The sequence below is a fragment of the Ursus americanus genome, chromosome 10 (genome assembly GCF_024610735.1).
Source record: "Ursus americanus isolate L20-20 chromosome 10, mUrsAme1.1.p, whole genome shotgun sequence".
In the NCBI taxonomy this organism is placed as follows: domain Eukaryota; kingdom Metazoa; phylum Chordata; class Mammalia; order Carnivora; family Ursidae; genus Ursus; species Ursus americanus.
The window spans coordinates 50,369,473-50,390,184 of NC_142136.1; the positions used below are offsets into that span (position 1 = coordinate 50,369,473).

General features: G+C 44.0%; 1 protein-coding gene across 1 annotated transcript in view; it reads right to left on the reverse strand.

Annotated features, from left to right (window-relative positions):
• VWA8 (von Willebrand factor A domain containing 8) overlaps window positions 1-20,712 on the reverse strand; it is a 342,760-nt gene that overhangs the window by 15,600 nt on the left and 306,448 nt on the right. Inside the window, exons 41-42 of the mRNA XM_045810950.2 lie at window positions 7,427-7,552; window positions 5,349-5,507 (exon numbers count right to left, since the gene is read on the reverse strand). Coding sequence (XP_045666906.2) covers window positions 5,349-5,507; window positions 7,427-7,552 — 285 coding nt within the window. The remainder of the gene's footprint in view (window positions 1-5,348; window positions 5,508-7,426; window positions 7,553-20,712) is intronic.

Here is a 20,712-nt window from a genome sequence, read left to right on the forward strand (position 1 = left end):
GGTTTAATTAGGGACAGAAGGGGAAGGGGTAAAAAGTCCTGTCCGCTCACCATCGCTCCTCAACACCCTTTGAGGGTACCTCGTTACACTGTTAGGAAACCATGGCCTTAGAGAATGACTTATTCTCCACAAAAACAATAAATCTGAGAACACTTTTTCAAGTGCAACTTTTCAATAACTAACTAAATCTGCCTGTTGCCCGGTGTGGCTACTTGACTGCTCAGAGGAGAAACAGTTACCTCACTTTTGATGAGAAGGAGTACTTAGAAGAAAGAAAACAAAGGCATTAAGAGCTTTTGAAAAGGAGGTCTACTTTAAGGTTCCAGTGAAAACGTTCTCAGGGGCTTGCAGAAATCACAAGGAACAAACGAATGAAGATAAAGGCTTCCGGACTTAAATAAAATGGTTCACACAACTGTTACCATTCCTCTGTTCACTCCAGCGTTTCAGTGCTCTGTGAACATTAACAATTTTGCTGATAAGATGAGTTTATGATGGTTATTTGCAAGTAACGCTATTCCTGTCTGAAGATGCTGTAAATGCTGTCCCTGAGAATAACCGCGTGCAGTTGGTAGACCGATTATGAGAAACTGTAAAAGCTTCAGATGGCTTTGAATGTGTCCTGACACTGCGTTACCATTTCTTCTCAGTAACTCTTTCTCGAGGGTCCCTGTGGTTTGGCAAGGATCATGCGAAGATGGAACAGAAAGTGTCGGCGGACTCCGAATGTGCCTCCTGGACCTGGACTGTAATGACCCAGGGCTGGGGAGCCGAGCCCGAGCCAAACCACACACACGGCAGATGCTGAGACAGAGAGGTTTCAGGGAAGAGTCCAGATCACCGGGCCAGGCCGGTGGCTTCTGAAGGTTTCAAAGCAAATACAGACTGGACATCTCGAGAGAGGAGGGATAACTACAGGAGGACCACATTAAGAGCCATCTGGAACTGGGGAGTGGGGCATCTCAGAGCATACTGCTAATTCTTAAAGATTCCATGTGCAATGCCATCCCAGGCTATGGAATATAAATTTTTCACTAGGAACTCCTAAAACTCATTTGCCCCTGCGTCATTTTATATTGGCTGAGAAAGTTACATACTTTCATTAGTTATTCCTAGTCCTCACACTTCTCTTGCAAATGAGAACACGAACGCACAGACGAAGGGAGCTGAATGTGATCACGTGGTGCAGATACAGAAGCGAGGGAATGGGATACGCCTGACACACACGCATCAAATATCTCTGAGACGATACCACAAAAAAGTCCACTAACGGTGGTCGCCACCGGAGATGGAAGCAGGAGCTGAGAGAGGGGGCAAAGGCCTCGCTCTCACTCTTTTTGTACCTTCTACACATGTTTAATTACCCCCCAAAAAAGCTCTCACAGAATGTCAGTAGGCTCCATCCCACCTCTTTCCCACCCTCGACAAAGGACACTGGGGAGCCCCAGGAGAGACTGGGTGGCCGGTGGCCTCTCAAAATTGTAGACATGTTGGCAGGGGTGGTGAGAAGATTATACGAAGTCTCCAGGGCACCCAATGTCGGAGGGCGGGGGGAAGCCTGTCAGGAGTTCTGGAAACACAGGGAACACTGGGACAAGGTAAATGGCACTGTGAAGAAACAGCCAGATGAATCCAGGATAAGGGACATGCCATAAAACAACTGATCTGAACTCTCAAGAGAGCCACCACCCCAAAAAGAGGGTAGTGGCAGGGGAGGTGGCCGTTCCAGACTAAAAGAGGCTAACAAGACATTACAACCAAAACACAAGTGTGGACTTTCACTGGATCCTGGATTGTGTGTGTGTGTGTGTGTGTGGAGGGGGGAGACCAATTAGAAAAGACACTTTCGGGAAACACCGTGGTGAGCACTAATATACGGAACTGTGGAATCATTAAGCTGTACCTGGAACTAATATAACCCTGCACGTTCGTTATACTTCCGTAAAAAAAGACACCTTTGAGATAGCTGGGAAAAGTGAAGGTGGACTGGACATTAGAGGATGTTACGAAATTACTGATAATCTTCTTAGATGCGATAATGGCATTGAGGTTGTATTAGAAAATGTCCTGTTAGGAGAAGCATAATAAAATATTTGGAGGTAAAGCGTTATGACGTTTATAATTTACTTTCAAATGATTCGGAAGAAGGAAGAGAGTATATATTTAGAGAGAGACATAAAGCAAATGAGGGAAAATGCCAACAATCGGCAAATCTAAGCGAAGACATATGGGTGTTCATTTCACTGTTCTTTCGACTTTTTCTGTAGGTTCACATTTTTTCAAAATAAAAAAGGCGGGAAATAAAGGGGAAAATTTAAAAACAAGAATATCAAAAAGGGAAAACAAACAAAGGGGTGGGGGGTCCTGGCCTGTCTCCAACTAGCCCTCTGACTTTGGGAAAAGTCCTTAATGTTCCTGGGTCTCGGTTTCCTGTGTGAGGAACGAGGAAACTGAGTAAATGACCTAGGAAAGCAACCCCGTTCTGAAGTCCATGGACACGGGGAGGAATTTGCAGGAAGGGGACTCCTGTGTCTTCCCCATCCTGCCTCTCCCCCAGCCCTTGACGTCCTTGCCCAACGACTGCTTTTCCTCAAAGAGCTTGTTTTGTGAAGACTTAATGTCTTTTCCTTTTGTTGGAAAGATTTTAATGCACTGGAGACTTTCTGTGCTCTTAAAAAAGTTCTAAAGGAACTGTAGTGAATGTAAGGAGTATGTTTAGAAGTATGAGAAAATGCACAAACCCCAAACAATCAAAGAGCTGTCTATTAAGGATCTACTAGCATAAAAAAACAATAAAGATACTTCAAACCGTGAAGGAAGTTATTCTTATCTTGGTGTCTTGCTATAATTTCTTGTTCTAAATAGTGACTGGATTTGGTAATAATTTACATTACCATAGTAACATATGGTTATCTTCTCAATATATCTGTGGTTTTACTGATAAAGACTGAGGAAATGGTTTGTACTCTTGTGGGAATCAAAGACTATCAGCAAAACACTACTTTTGGGGTAATGCCCCGGAGGGGGGGTGTCTGGAGAGGAGTGTGCTCTGTTCGTGCCTCTGTTACCACATGTCTCTCTCCGAATCTTCCACTAGACTTGGTAGTCTTTATGGGTCCCCCTCACTAGGCTATGTGCTCATGGATGGCAGGGACTCAGCACCTGGCACAGTACTCTGCTCTTCGCAAGTGCACAATTTGTCATTTTACGGAAATCCAGTACATCACGTGGCAACAGCTGGGCTGTAACTGGCAATTAGAAACAAAACAAAACAACATCCTGGGACATGCTCATTTTCTTGATATTGTTTCTTTTTGGTGCAATATGTCCAGTCTCATTAATAGTTATTCCAAATAACAGACTTTTCACAGTGAGAATTGGACAAACCTCAATCTCTGCACACTGTGCTGTGTGAGATGAATGAAATATTTGGCACGCTTCGTGCTAATCACACCGTCTCCCTGCAGGCTCTGGGAATGGCTCTCTGAACTCCCTATTAGCTTTGCCCCCTTCCGCCTTCTAATTCTTTACCCAGTCCAACCGATTTCTTGGTGAACTCCTAAAAAAATCTTTCTAAAAACTTAGAAGAAGTAGTTTCACCTATCAGAGCAGTTCTGTTCTCAAAGGCACAGAAATCCTCTAACTGGAAGTTTTGTTCTAGAGAATATGAACAGGTATGCCAATTTTAAGAGTGATACGTTTGCTACGATCTATAATGGATCAACATTTCCATATAACTCACAGGAAGCTGAGGAACACCGACCTTCAGGAGTCACACAAGAGGCAGGTGGGCTGATCCAAATATTAGCAGAACCCAAGGGTTGTAAAACATTCAGTGAGATTTGTGCGGATGTGATGGGTGGATGTTTAACCATCCTCTGGGTGTCCATGGTCCAAGGAATTATACTCAACCTCCTACTAGAAAGGATCTAAATATTTTAAAATAAATATTTTCTAGAAAACCACATAAAAAAGCAAAAAATCAAAATCAAGAAAAAGTTACATCTGAAGGGACAGAGGGTCAAGGCAAGGAAAAGGCTGAATACCGGGGCACAAGCCATAGGACATAAAGCTACCACAGCTGGTCTTTGAGTTCGACTCTGAGTTTCTGGCAACTAAAACTGCAAGGGAATCTTGAACAGTTCCATGGTTTTCACGAATCACAGGGGGAAATGCAACCCGGTTCTTCAAGGGAAACAAAGCTGCTCCCTACACGGAAAGTCCACCTCCTATTTGTATTGGCATCCTGCACTGGTACAGAGCCTGGCAGCCCACAGCACTCCCTGATCAAAGCCGCCTTTTCCTGCCACTTCCCTCTAAGAGGAATCTCTCACGCAGAGCTCCATACAAGGGACTCTGGGAGGCCTGGAGCTCTGAAACAGGCTTAAAGTAAATGACGTGATGGGTTCCATCAATCTGTTTCCATCCTAACACAAGACATGTCTCAGGACAGTGATCCTACAGGTGGGCTGTCGAGCCAAATAATGATCTAAGACCGCCTGTTTCTGCAGGACATGCATGATGCTGAATACGGTCTAGAATACCGACGGTGAGGCCGTGCACCCGCCACACATGTCGCACATACACCGTTTCTCTCCGCCGCACTTGTGATAATAACGACACAGCACGTGCCATGTGACCTGCTCTGGTAAGGGCCAGAGTGCAGGTGCTCCTGCGGCTGACTAAGCGTGGACTGCTGGGCTCACCTTGGGCGGTCACCTGGCTCTGGGGGATCCCTCCTGCACATTCCCACATCTGAAGGAGGATGCAGAGCAAACTGAGCACGCGCAGAGTGGACGTAGTTTAAATGGCAGACTGCATGTCTCCCGGCCTTGCCGTCCTCATTGTCAGCGGCGTCATCTATTACTGTGTAATCCTCGCCCACGTGGAAAGGCACAGCAAGGCTGAGAATAATCCTCTTTGAGGGTGTTCTCAAACCTTGGGAGGCTGTCTGCTGGGCGGTGGGGCAAGAATGGGGTGTGGCGGGAACTGGGATGAGGAGGGAGGCTCCGAGAAATCTGGGGAAGAGACTTGTGGTGTTTCTAAATGTCTGGTTTTTTCCCCCTAACATTATGACCAACATCACACACTTGTAAAGTGCTTTCTTCTGTAGTAATCAGTCCTTTAAATTGTATTGGTCCTTTAAATCATTTTCTGATGATTATGGCAGATAAAACAAAAGGTTCTCTTTCTCTATGCTGGTAGGTGAGCTGATGAACTGATGAGCTGATTTTTGTCCACTCTGGTGGAGCCTGCACCCACCTATCCATCATCATGACCTAACTTGGGGTGACCCTGGGGCAGATGTGTTCGGTGACACCTCTCACCATTCTTAGTTCATGCCATACCTTGAACTTCTCCTCATAGTTCTCGAAGGCTTCCATGACCATACACACGGCCTCCATGGAGCGCTCCAGCCGGCCGTCCACCCCGTTAAAGCGGTACATGCTGCCAGATACATCGACCACCAGGCGCAGGCGCTTGGGTTTCTGTTGCGGGCTGCCCAGCTGCGGGGGAACAACAGAAAAGCCTTGTGAACCAGAAAACCATCCCTGGATGCCGTTCTGAGGGGCTCACAGAGGCCCCAGAGTGCCAGCCGCGGGGCAGGCCGATCAGCTGTAGGCTCAGCATTGCGCAAGGCTGACCTGGCAGGTGGAGAGGATTGTATTTCAGTAAATGGAATTTCAGACTTGGGCTGGTAGTTGGGGCCATATGGGAAAGATTTTCCTTTCAAGTATGGTCCTTTCGAGACCCAACCTCATCTAGTAAAACCGCCTCACTGAGGCTATTATCCTTAAAAATAATAATCTGGAAAGATATAAACCCCAACATGTCATTTTCATGTCATGCCTCGGAGTCAGTTACACTAGCAAGACTGAGTTATTCTGGAAGGCCACATCAGTTTTACTCTTACCTGTTACGTTGTGACCTGCAAATCATTTCCCACAAAGCCCGCCAGAAATGTCAGATTCCTAAAACAAGGTTATGTGAGATGGGGTCTGGCAAAGAACCGAGGGAATATGTTTCTGCAGTGTCTTCTGTTCTTAGTAAGCTTTCGGGTTTCTCTTCCTTCCCGTTACTGCATTACTACTCCTGCGACTTTTCTGGGCGCTTAAAGCATGAGAGTGGCGCCTAACTGCGCTTGAGCGACAAGTGTTGATTAAAATGCAAAACTCCTCCGAGTTTCAGTTTGATTTTGGACTCATGCCTGCCAGTTTGCCAAATTAAAAACAAAAGTATGTTTGTCAGTTTTACTTACAGGAAAAAATGAAGAAGAAAAATTCCAGATTATTCTGTCATTATACACTCGCAGACATGCATGAAAGCTAATGAGCATGGTTAGTAATTTCCAAAACATAGTGTGGGTATTGGAGGGCAATGATTTCAGACAAAATTCAATATATTTCTTAAAAACTTGTTGAGTCCGCCTAAATGAAGAACAGTACCACATATGCTTCCATGACCACTCGCAATTCAGATATTTCTGAACACATTTGTTGACTGCGATGAGTCAGTGAAGAACGCAGTTGTTGACTCATGCCAATGACACAGAAGTGAGTACTGCCCAAATTACCAAAAGATCCTCTCTGAATAAACATCTAAATGGAGTAAGTGACTACCCTTCCCCACCAGTCACTGCATCCCCAGCTCTCAGCGGCTGCTCAGCAATTCTGGTTACTCTGGGACACAGGCGATCACAGAGCCCTCCGAGAGGAGAGATGCAGTATTTCACCCACCGCCATTTTACGTTTGCCGCTCTGTTGCAGATGCTTTAATATTAGGGCTGTGTAAAGCTTTGTATACTATGGTTGGAATTACTTCAGGGAGAGTTTCTTATTTTCGAAAATTTTCTTCAGGTGTAGGATGGGAACAGACCTTTAAAGTCACAGGACAGTAGAAGACCACCAAGATTGCTCTAGGGCTTCCACCAGCACAGTCCTCCAGGATGCATGGACACTGAGTGTCTTCACTGTCCCCTCCAGGGGCATCCTGCTCTCTGTCCTAGGAGCTGATCTGCATGGACAGCAGCAGCCTCTCTCAGCTGCTAGCTTCTGGTGGACTTTTTTTTTTTTTTAAGATTTTATTTATTCATTTGACAGAGAGAGGCTCTCTCTCTCCCAGCAAGAGAGGGAACGCAAGCAGGGGGAGCAGGAGAGGAAGAGGCAGGCTCATAGCGGAGAAGCCTGATGTGGGGCTCGATCCCACAACGCCGGGATCACGCCCTGAACCGAAGGCAGATGCTTAACCGCTGTGCCACCCAGGCGCCCCTTCTGGTGGATTCTGCAGATGGGAGACCCTGGTAGGAGATCGGGTTGCCATATTCAGGGTTTTTGGTGTTTTGACAAAGATGGCAACTCAAGAAAGCATTTGTCTATAAAGAGGGCTGGACTCTACAGACCGAGGCTACTCGTTCACCATTACTTACCTGCGGCTCCAGCTCACCCCGGCGTTTGTAGATGGCTTTTTCTCCAGTCAGCCCATCTATGATCTTGGCATCATCTAGTTCCCCTGTAGCTTGGTGTCTTAGCCACTGTCTTTCTTTACCTTTAGCCTACAACGACACACACACACAAATACAAATCCTTATTTTAATGACTTCTGGAGGGTACCTGACACATTTTCTGTGTGAAAAACAGGAAACACACCAGGATCTTTACAAATAAGTGATGCGTCTGCATGAACACAGTTTCATCAAAGGACTGGTTTCTGCTCTGCCAACAAAGAATGCCCTTTGGGTAGATTTTGTCAGTTTTAATCGTCTTAACACAGGGAATGATAAAATGAACTCACTTAAAGCACATATAAATGGGAAAACAGTATGCAAATGAGCCCTTGGAGAGATGTGCAGAGTCCAGAAACGCAGGGTTATACATTTCTTACGCATCTTCTGTCACGGTACTTCTGGTGAATTTCTTAGGTAACAAAATAATCAGCTTGAACCTGTTAACATTGTCCACAGGCACAGAGAAAACGTGATCTTCAGAACTCTTCCTTTTGGGAAAACAATTTGTTATTTGAGTTCTCTGAGACTTATGGTACAAGTGGAAACAGCTGAAAGTAATAGTTCATGAGCATGTTGCGTCCCCCATGTCTCTCTGATGAGAAATCTTCTGAATTACTTTCCCAAAGGTACTGCCACATAATACGTTCCCACAATGACTTGTAACTATGCCAGGTGGACCAAGATGGTAGTTAAGCAATGAAGAATGACAGTATCCCAAAGGAAGGCATGGGTTTGTTACAGCCAATGACTATATTTACATTAAGAAGTGGCTAGAATAGTTAAAATATTTTTGTGTGCAAGTGAGAGTCGTAGTCAAGATCATGTGAGTGCAAATGAGTGGTAGTTAAGATCCGAGAGTCTGGTTCCCATCTTCCCTTCACCATGATCAGATATCTGACCTCAAGCAAGTTACTTAACCTGTCCGCATTTCAGCGTCCTCAACTCCAAAATAAAGATAACACTAGTTCCTACTTTGAATTTTTGTGAAGAGCGAATGAGATACTACGTGGAATTGGCTAAGGAAGAGCCTGGAAATCTATGTCAGCTGGTATGATCATCATCATCATCATCATCGAGACACATTACAGACAACTAAGCCCAGATTAACGTAAGCACACTCCCATCACTGTTTCATTGGAGGTGGCTGTAGGACAGTACTGTCATTGAAAATACAAAGCCAAGCTTTAGGCAGCCGGTGTTTCCTTTAGGAGAAGACCAACCACTACCCAGAGCAGCTCCAGACACTATAACCGTAGGCAGGACTACCTATATTAATTTCTTGTTCCTGATGCCCTTGCTGCAAACGGGTGCAAAATTCCCTCATTTGAATACAAATATATTAATGTGTACACGCAATAAAGAGCCACTCCTATGCCACTGTTATCACTAAGCCTCGATTTTCGAAGTTTCATCAATGCATTGACAAGGCAATGACGTTGAAGAAGTTCAAGGGAAGCTATTCAGTTTCTAGTGACACGTAATTCAACTACGTATAATATGGAACTCTCAGTTTAACCAAATAGTAAATGGAGAGTGCATCACAGTTTCTGGTAAGGCTAGAAAGTACATGTCAATCCTAAAGGAATCGAAGAGGTCCAGGATCATAAGCATGGGTTATTAAAAAAGAAAAAAAAAAGCACTGTGCCACTTTGTAGCTCATCCCCGTTTTACTTTCTTTGTACTTACCGCTGTTTACAAATGTATTATTTACCTCTTTGTCTCTTTTTTTTTTAAAGATTTTATTTATTTATTCGACAGAGATAGAGACAGCCAGCGAGAGAGGGAACACAAGCAGGGGGAGTGGGAGAGGAAGAAGCAGGCCCATAGCAGAAGAGCCTGATGTGGGGCTCGATCCCAGATCGCTGGGATCACGCCCTGAGCCGAAGGCAGACGCTTAACCGCTGTGCCACCCAGGCGCCCCCTCTTTGTCTCTATTATCTGTCTGCTCCATTAGAAAGTCAGGCTTATGGGATAAGAGCCCTTACATAACTGCAGCACCTAGAACAGTGCTTGATACATAACTGGTGCTCGACAAAAATTTACTGAAAGTTGATTGCTACTGTAAAATGTTATGTGATAATCATATAAAAGCATGTCCATACAGTATTATCTCAGTGTATATGTATGTACATTGTATACATGCAAGGAAAAATATGTGGGAGAAAACAAAAATATTAATAGTCATGGTTACTTTGGGGTTGTGACATTATGGGTGATATTGTTTTCTTCCCTTAATTTCTATATTTTCCAATTTCTTTCCTTCCTCCCTCCCTCCCTCCCTCCCTCCCATTGAAGAGAGTGAGAGAGCACATGCGTGTGCACAAGCTGGGGATGGGGGGAGGGAGAGAGAGAGAGAACCTCAAGCAGACTCCCCATGCTCAGTACAGATCCCAACATGGGGCTTAATCCCATGACCCTGAGATGATCATGATTTGAGCTCAAATCCAGAGCTGGACTGAGCCACCCCGGCACCCCTCCAGTTTTCTTTTTTTTTTTTTTTAAAGGTTTTATTTACTTATTTGACAGAGATAGAAACAGCCAGCGAGAGAGGGAACACAAGCAGGGGGAGTGGGAGAGGAAGAAGCAGGCTCATAGCAGAGGAGCCCAGCCCATAACGCTGGGATCACGCCCTGAGCCGAAGGCAGACGCTTAACCGCTGTGCCACCCAGGCGCCCCTCCAGTTTTCATATAATGAACTCATGACTTTTATAATCTGAAACAAAAGTAAGTTTTTTTTCTCAAAAGGGTTTAAAAATATCCTTTTATACTTTTATGAAATATATCTTTGAGACTAGCTTGCAGGTTATGCAGAGTAAGGCTTCTCAAGCTTTAATATGCATACAAAGAACTTAGGGATCTTGATAAAATGCAGCTTTTGATTCGGTGGGGTTGTTAACTACTTTTTGATTCAGTAGGTTTGTTAACAACTGGTCCAACAGCACTGCGGAATTCTACTAATAATTAGTAAAAATGATAAAAGGGGGTCCTTTTCAGGGGACCTACTATTGCCCATGGTAGAGAGGCTACAGAATTATAAAATGCTTACTTTTCCCTTAGAATATTATATTTGTCTGCTGTCTCTGGATTCACCACCATGGAAGAAACTAGGGATTTTAGGTCTTGATTTTCTTTGCCAATGTTGCTTCTTTTCCTAGATATAATTATCATCCCCTAAGGTACTCGTTAGGTTGAAGACCATTTCCGTTATATGTGCCAACAGACGAAAAGAACTTGGTAAAATTTGGGGTAAGGGTGAGGGAAGGAATCTGCTTTTTCCAATAAATCTGCTATCCCTTTCTTCCTTTTTTTGGGTCAACTTTTAAAATTGAAGTACAACATACTTGTAAGTAAAGTGCCTCCATCTTAAGTGCAGAGCTCAATGGGCTTTAACAGTGAGTGCCCCATGTAACCACCTGTATCTCCACAGCCCCCATCGTGACTTCCACCCGCATGGCTTAGGTTTGCCGGGCTCGGGACTTCACAAAAATGGGAGTCCCACAGGATGTGCTCTTCTGCGTCTGGCTTCTCTGGCTGCACGTGACTGCTGTCAGGTTACCGAACCGACGCTGCTGTGTGTGGCAGCTCTTTACGCTTGCCCACTGCCGCACTGAGAGTCAGTCCTATGATTCGGTCACAATTTATGCCTTCTACAATGGCGCTGCCTCCACTCTGGGGCTATTAGGAATAATGCCACCAGGAGTGTCCTGAGCATGTCTCCTGGAGCGGGTGTGTGTGTGTACTTCTGCTGGTTAGGAACCCTGGATGCGTTCAGCTCTAGTAGATACTGCTAAACAGCTTTCCAAAGTGATTTTTCCAACTTATATTCCCATGAGCAGTATGAAGGTTTCATGTGCTCATATCCTTACCAACACTTGATATTGATGGCTTAAAAAAAATTGTTAGCCATTCTGGTGGGTGGATAGCATGTTCCCTTCCTCGTTATTTTTATCTGTGGAAAAATGAATTTTGGTTCTGCTGGTCACGGATATTTTTAGGAACATGAGCCAGTAGTTTTTGTTTTTGAGAAGTGGAAGTATGTACTAGCCTTTGATCCGGAGCTGCTGGGCACAAAGACATTTTTATAATAGTAGCACTATTCATTAGTCTTCGAGTCTAGAACTTGCAGATAACTATGGCCAGATAATTTATGATCTGCCATCTGCCTAGCCAGCCCACCAATTTTTGGAAACTTGAAACAGGAAGAGGCCTGTCAGAATGGATACTCTTGGAGGCAAGAGGCTGGAGGGGGAGCACTTTAAAAATTTACTTTGGGCTGGAACAGAAATATTTATTATTATGGACTGTGTATTTTATGGGACTCACTGAGATACGTCCTTAACTAGTACGTTCCCACTGCATTTAAAGATATGCTTTTATGTATAACAAAGGTCCCAACATAAGCTTTATGGTATATTCCTATTGGATGAAGTAAAAGTATTCTTATAAATATGTCCATCTGTTTTGGATTATACAATAAGTTGATACTAATGAGAATTTATTATATATAAACCTAGGTTTCACTAGTAAAAATCTATGTTACAGACTTTCTAGAAAAGAAATACAGTTTTATTATGTTCATGTAAAGAACACCTAGACTAATTGAAATGCTCAGAGGATGACGTATTCTGGTTAATTTATTTTCTGGGAAATAACTGGTTATCCAGAAAATACATTCACACTCGTCTGCAGCAGTGAGGACATCAGGAAGAAGACACTTGACAAAAACCAATTACCTTGTGGTTTGTGACACTTGATCTTGCGATCTCAGCACTGGAAGTATTCTGATTAATCTTCAATCTTTGCTTATCTGGGTTGTGGTTAATCAGGACTTCCTTTACCTATAAACTCTACAAGTAAGCCGATTTTCTATTATTCCTTCAGAATTTATTTAATGAAGAGATTAGAAAGATTTAAGCAGCAATTTTTATAGAAAGCACATCCATTCTACAAAATAAAGCACATAGACGATCATCAATAAATACTGCTTGTGTGAACGAGTAAATGTAAATGGATGTCTGAGGATACCTGGGAGCAGTGATTCTTTTATTAAACATTAGCTCCTGTTATTTGTAACATTTCTCCATGTTCAACCAACATATACTTCTTATGCTATTAATCTGCACCTTTAAAAAAATAAGATGCTGGATTAAGGTAAATTTTGCACAGTGTTTATAAAATAACAAATTATAAATCAGTGGAAACAATACGATTTTCTTTGGGGTTCTCTGTATTTTTTTTTTTTTAAGATTGTATTTATTTACTTGACAGAGACAAAGAGACAGCACAAGCAGGGGAAACAGCAGACAGAGGCAGAGGGAGACGTAGGCTCCCCACTGAACAGAGAGCCCAATGTGGAGCTCGATCCCAGGACCCTGGGACCTGACCTGAGCCAAAGGCAGATGCTTAACTGACTAAGCCACTCAGGCGCCCCTGTGGTTCTCAGTATTTTGACATAGCAAAAAGTATTTCTCTAGATACCTGTTAGGTTGCTAGCCGCTCTAAATGCTGAAACAGGGTTGCCCTGGAAAGAGAAGATACAGACCTTCCTATTTCAAGGGATTCCCTGTTTCTAGAAGTGACATGTCCTGGCAAGGGTAAATAGTGATTCACGTACTTAACAAGGACGACCCTCTTTAGAAGAGTTTGTTCTCCTGCTTGCTGATGTGAAATTAAACTATGACTTTGAGCCATAACGTACTGTCATTTTATAATTGGTTTTTATGAATAAAAGCAATTTTATGTCTGTTCTTCAAGAATTCAATTTTTTTTTACCTCCAAGGAGCTGGGAACCACACATAGCAGAGTGTGGTCGTGCAGCAGGCATTGGAAACCGGCTCATTCAAATGGAGCCCTGTGTTCACCGGGCCCTGCTTTCCCCCAAGTCGTCCTCATCTCAGGAAAAGGCAGCCGGCAGCCCCATTCTTCGGGCTGTTCAGGCCACACGCCTACAGGCATCTCGCATCCTCCTTCTCTCACAGCTCACGTCTAGTGCGCGGCAAAGAAGGGCGCAAGCACCCTTCTCTCTCGCCTGGACCACTGCCACGGCGTCCTGCCCGGCCTCCCTGCTTCTCCCCTTGCCCCCGTGGGCCCCTCTCCACACAGGAATCGCAAGGATCTTTATGACAACACGCTGCAATTTGCAGCAAACGCATTAAAAAATACTGGCATGATTAAATTTTTAAAACGCCTGACTGAACTTCTCTTCTCTAGTTATTTTCAGGAATGAACTAGCATTTGTCCCTCTTGCAGGTAATACAAATTATCGCACTTTTTGCTTCCTTCTATCCCTCCTATCGACTTCTTGATTTTGGCTTAATTTGTGAGACACCATGAGAATTTAGGCCCCGCTTGTTATTATTACGTTCACTTTTCTTATATTGTGTATCTTTTTCAAAGCATTATTCTTGATATCTGAGTTTTCTTTGAAACATACCACAATTACTTAGAGCTGACTCTGTGTTTAACTGATTCTGAGGCTCATCGTAAGTCCTTTTACACCATGAATTTCCCATTCTTAAAGAATTCGAATTCCCCTCCTAATTGGCTGGAATATTTAAACAGATGTGCTTATTTTGTACATGTATGTGTGTGTACATGTGTGTACACGTATTTACTTCACAGTTATTTGCAACAAGAGCACTTAAGTGACACATATCTGAAGTCTCTGAATGTCTGGAAGTGTCTCTCCGTCTCCTTGTACTTTGGCTGCGTAGAGAGTTCTCGGCTCACAGCTCCCCCTCCCCCCTGTTCTGTCACTATCTTGTGGCATTCAACGTCTCAGAGACAACGAAGGTAAGATTAATTTTTGGCTAACAAGAGCTTGTTTTTCGTCTGCCGGGATGCTTTTAGGCTATGGTCTTTGCTTTGGAAATGTCAGCGCTGTTCCGCGAGGCTGCAGTGAGGTGCGCATCTGTCCGATTACTTTCGCCTGGGCCTCGGAGAAGTGTTTTTCACCCACAGCTCAGTGCAGTTTGTTGTTGTTGTTACTCTGATTATTGTTCACGTGTTCTTTCGGGTCCTCTTCGGGAATATCATTGGCTCATTCAGCATGGATTTACAGCACGTTCACCATGTGCCAAGGTCCTACTTCTCGGGAGGGCTCGTGGCTCAGTGTGTTAGCCCTCTGCTCTGTTTTTACCGATCAGCTGTCTTTTGTTTTTATCTCCTTATTTCCTCTACAGTCTGGAATAACAATTCAAGTTTCCACTTACGTTAGTACTTAGACTTAAGACTGGATTGAGTCTGTTCCTCCTACTTTCAATGCAGATTTCAGTTTTGGCACTGCATTTTTAGTTTTTTTTTTTTAATAATCTTTCCTTATTGCATTCAACTCCCTTATTATTCCTGCTTGCTTCTTAGCCAGACTTTTAAAAATCCATGTCTTACTTCACATATCTCAAGTTTCTTTGAATTGTGAGAACACAAAGCAGATGTTTTCTAGAACTCGGGTGTTTTCTGAAGACAGTACTGTAGCCCAGCAGCAGCATCTCCTCTGCATCCTGGATGCTTGCTACCCTACCTCACAGACCCTGTGTTATTTCATTCTGGGTGTCCCTGCTCTTGAAGGATGAGACGGCTCTCCAAAACCGTTTAGGAGCAGACTGGGAACAGACCCTCCTTGCTTGCACTGATTCGCCACTTTGTTATTTTCAGAGTTCTTCTTGAAGATTTTCAACTGGTGTTCTTAGTTGAATTAAATCTACACTCCTTAGCTCAGTAGGGAAGGAGCTGGAACTGTGGACAGTCACGGCATGAGAACTTCATCCTCACATCATTTCTTTCTTTGTTTGGAAAAGCCATCGCAAGGGGGCCACTTAGTATTTGATCTCATCTTTAAGCCAAGGATAAGTCAAGGCTGGTCTGGCCCCTTTCCCGGTGTTACTCCTTCCCCAGCTTTCTGTTTGCTGTAGCCACGGCCTAAAATCTGGACCTCCCCATCCCCACTGCTCCCGGTGTTGCTGCTTGGCCGTGCCAAGAGGGAGGTCAGGTGATCTGCTGCTCACCAACTTGAGGGCTCGGGCTTCTATTCCCCGCCTCTCCATGTAAGGGAGGCCAATCTGATTCTCCTGGGTTTCGTGCACTTCCTGGCTAGTAACGCTCTTTCTTAGGGAGGTTTTTGAGTTGTCGCTAGTACTGTCATCCACAGGGTCTCATCACACTCCATTCAGCACAAATCCTTCAAAGCTTCCTGCGTGTCACCAGTACTCTTCCCTAATTTCTACTGTCATGTGGTTTTTCACTGTTTACAGGATTTTGTTATTTTAACATGTTCATGGTCATCCGACGAAGACCGAGTTAGAGGCCCGTGCTCAAGCAGCCTGGAAGTCAGGACTGTATTTCTCGGCTGCACTTGGCTGAAGTTGTCCCTCCTGGCACTAACGCCATGTACTGAGTGATGAGCCATTCGGATGCTAAAAAGAGTAACTGGCATTCTACGGTTCTCCCCGAAATGCAGACATTCCTCGATGTGGCTGTTTCCACCTTTCCTCTCCCTTTGCTCTGTACTCTCATCCTAGTCGACACACCTTTTCTCTTGGCTTGGGCTGTTGCTCTACACCGATAACCTTAAGAATGCAGACATAGATATGTATACAGATATGCAACCTATCTGGTCCTAGTCTTGCCCCTGAACTCCAGATTCACATCTTAAAATCTTCAAATATCATGCATGACATTTTTACGTAGGTGTCCCAGCAGTGAGAAAACATGGTAACATCCAGACCAAACATTTGCTTTCTCCACAAGCCTCTCCTCTTCCTGGCTTCCCTATTGCTGTTCTCTAGGGCTTGAAAACCTCACCATTTCCCTCACCTCACGTTCAATCAGTCACTGTCTTCCCGTCCTACCTCCAAACTGCCCCATCCTTTCCATTTTCACTTCCATTACCTTGGCTCAGGTTCCTATCACTTCTTACCTGGATACCGAAAGTAATTTTAATGATTTGATTTCCGGTTTCCCCACCTCTCTCTTCTCTGATCCTTTCTCTCTCCATGGTTAGGAGGTTATGAAGCCTCCGAAAGAAGATACAACGATACGACTCCCTTTCTCAGTCATGTTCACACTCCTCAGCTGATTATGGAATACAGTCAGCATGGTGTTCAAGGTCCTTGGGGGTTCACCTTCCCCTCATTTTTTCTCCTACTACCCACTGCCCTCAGCTCCATCCCCAAACTCTGAACTCTAGTCCTTCTGGACTGTTTGTCATTCTCCAAACAGCCTTGTATTCAAGGCTTCTTCCTCTGCCCATAGGTTCCTTCTGTCTAGACCAGAGCTATGCAAACTGCCTTTGGTGAGTAACACCTGCTACTGGTCCATGATGAAATAAGTTACAGAAGTGAACAGTAAGCATCTAAAAACTGGTATGGCAATTTGACAAAGTGCTTTTTGTTTGCTGAATCTAAAACTGAATAACACAGTTTTGTATCCTATATGTTCATTTTTATATCTTTTTCAGTAATTCATTTCTGTTTTATTTTATAAAAGCATTAGTTCATGGTCAACGAAAAAAACCAGGCCTCTCTCCACAGAAGGCTTGAGAAGCTCTGGTCAAGACTGTCCTTCCATCCGCATCCTTAGAAAAGTTCCCAATTGAAACCATGCTCACCCTTCATGGTCCAGCTCAAATGGCACTTCCTCTGAGTTTTCCCTAACTGCGCAGCCTAGAAATTGCTCACACATTTGCCTACATGAAACGCACTTGATTTAAAACGTGGCCGTGGCCTGTACGGTATTGTGTCCTACTACAGCTACTCGCATATCTTCTTTCTTAAGTTAGTCATTGAAGGCAAGAAACCTTAGGCAAAAGAGATATGCGACGGACGTTGACTGGATGAAATACAGTTATTCTGAATTGAATAAAATGAATGGGGAAATGCCTTCCATTCTTTACATATGAATAAAGTGGGTGCTCAGAATAAAGTTTAAATTCCTTGCCCGGCACCTACCTGCCTCTTAGCCCAAGTCCTTGTGTGCATTTGACACTGAGTGGAATCCTGCTCACACTTGAACAGCCCTCAGCTTGCACCCGAGACCGCAGTGTCATGCCTTCGTCTACGCCATGTTCTCTGCTGGGGCATTGTTTTCACCCTTCTTTAACTGGTGAATACTCATGTACCCTTCAAAAGCCGGCTCATGTATCCTTTCCTGAAAAATCTATCCTAGAATCCCTTTCCTCTGGCTTCCACTGCATTCTATGCATCTGTCCACCTAGACACCTATCATACTTAACTGAAATGATCTGTTTGGGTGACTGTCTTTCCCACTCCTCAAAACTATAGCCTTCTGGAGGACAGGGACAGTATCCCATGAATCTCTGTGCCCTCACTGCCCAAGCACAGTGCACGTCACACATCAATGTTCAAAAACACTGTTTATCTCAACCTAAGCTCATTTTAAACTACTCAAGGAAAAAAAAAGAACATAATTGTTGGTTCATGGAGATATCATGCTAGCCAAAGCAATCAGAGAAAGGCTAATTTAGTTTAGCCTGAGAATGAAATTACTGATTGTAGATCAGCAAAATGCTGGAGAGAAGATATGATTACAATCAGTGGCTTTTCGTGGAATGGATATTTTCTTTTGTCAGGCAATGCTGGAGACATTCAGATTCTGAACCAAGTATAATTGAAGTTATGATAGACTCTATTTGAATAAGAAACTTCTTGCTATTGATTCATAAAAGGTCCAATAACCAGGACCCTACGATATCCCATACAGAATCCAGTCACGTAGCAAAGAGAGGTCACCGGTGATGGCTCTCTCAGCTGGGAAGGCCAGGAGTGGCAACAGACGCGTGCGGTGAAGCAGACGTTAACAGGAGCGGCACCGACGTTCCCTTTCTTCACATCTCAGCCCTGCCACCCGCAATCAGTGCGTGGGCTTGAAGCTGTACTTCGAGAAGTCATCTCAAACGATGATTTGCTAGTTCCTGGCCAGACTTTCTGCTGTTCACCAAGGAAACACCCATGGTTACCGGGATTACACAGCAACCTCAACACAGCTGGGAGCTATTAGTCAATCAGAGCCACACAGGACTGGCAGACGGTGGCGAAAGGGGGACCAAACAAAGCCTTCTTGTTTTGGTTACAATCTAAAGACTCATATTCCACCCGAGGCCCTGTCTATCCCTGGCCAGTAGCTGTGTTTTTAACTGTCTACATGGAGGACTAGAAGGCCCACCTGAGAATAACACTTCCGTGGATTTGAAAATACATGTATTCAATAAGGGAAACACTTGAAAATGCTGTGTTGGCATCCAGATAATGATGCAAAATGCTTTACGGGTATATGTGAGAACGATTCTTCTCAGAGAATTGTACGGTTGGCAGCGGGTACAGATGCCTAACAGGTAACGGGGACCCGAGCTTCGGGCTCAGATGCCTGCTTCCCTGGCCACATGACCCAGGCCGAGTCACAACATCTTTCTACTCTTCCGCTCCCTCAGTACAAAACGGGAACCAAATAGCTACATTTCATAAGATTGTGAGAATAGATAGGTTACAGACCTCCGCTTCCTTATCTATCAAATGTAGAAAATCGTTCTGTCTGGTTATCCTAAGGATTCACCAGCACAATGAATGAATGTGAAGTATGTAACTGGGTGTCTGGCTTGCAGTCCAGGCTGACGAATATTAGCAACAACTATGGAAGTAACGATGAAACAAACTCTTCCATAGAGAATGCTACGTGCTAGGCATTGTTTTACACGCTTTGTGCATATCACGAGTCAATCTGCACAAACTGCTCTATGATCTGTCATTGCACTTTACGGGACCCAGGCTGTCCGGCGCTCTTAGTCACCACGCGATGCTGACGCTGACGATGGTGAGGGAAGAGATGGTGGCAACGCTGCTGCTAACGCAAGGCGTCTAGTGGAACGCCTGGCACATGCGATTGCTCAGTAACTGCCTGCTACTATTAAAGTGCTCGTGTATGTGGAGAGATGGAGTTCTACATCCGTTTTAGGTTCTCATCCAAGGATTACATCATTTTTATTCCCTTTCTTATATTTTAAAACTCTTTCTTGCTATTATTGAAGCCTAGTTTCTCTTTTTCAGATTTCCAGGGAAGAAGAGAATAAAAACATCCTTAAAACAATTACCCTATTTGAGGATATTTAGAAAGTTATGAACCCTGATTCCTTTATGGGTTTTTTTTTTGATAGGTGCCAATTTCTTGTTTTCCATCCGTTTAATCTATTTGTTGCTTTTCTTTGAGCCCTTCACAGTTCTCTTTCACATCTCTCTTTGAGGGCAGAAAGCCAAACTGGACACAGTTTCTGATACTGGTCTCATCACTGTTGCCTTTAGCAGAAGTCATTCGTTAATGGTAACCCTAACTCTAACCCAGGCTTACCTGGTGTCCTACTTGAAGAAGTCACAGAAGTGGGTCTGCTTTTTCTTCCTTTGGCTGATCTGGTGAACATAATATCATTTATCTTAAAGGGCTGATGGGAGGATTAAATGTGGTGATGTTTGTGGAAGTAACCAGAGCCTGGTGCCCAGTGAATACCAAACTAATACCAGATGAGGATTCTCATTCCTTCAATTAAAAATGTATTCTCGTACTCCTCTCTGGTATTGTGAATAATCTAATGGCCCATTTGTACACAGGGTAAACCTCAACGTTGTCTGCATGTCATCATGGAAACAAAGGCCAGATTGTGATCTGGTCTCTGTGATTTTTTTAAAATAGATTTATTTATTTGAGAGAGAGAGAGAGAAAGAGGGGGGCAGAGGGGAGGGAGAGAGAAAGAATCTCAAGCTGACTCCCTGTTGACTGTGGAGCCCAACATGGGGCTTGATCTCAAGACCCCAAGATCATGATCTGAGCCGAAATCAAGAGCCGGACACTCAACTGACCCACCCAGGCACCCCAACGTCTCTGTGATTTTGATAACCTTCTCCTTTGCCACTGTCCCCTACCACACACAGGCTCTTCTTGGTCCCACGGAACAACCTGCACTTGTCCATCCTGTGTCCTATGTCTGGAACACCCTGACTCCTCAACCATCTGGAAAATTCTCAGCATCTTTCAAGTGTGAACTCAAGCATTACATCCTCCACGAAGCCCTTCTTCGTTCATTCCATAGTACTGTGCACACACTTCTCTAGAGAATGTAAGAAATCCTTTGCCTATTTGTCTTGGAGTGCCTTCTTTGAGGGCAGGGGCTGTTTTTTTTTTTTTTTTTTTTTTTTTTTTTTTTTTTT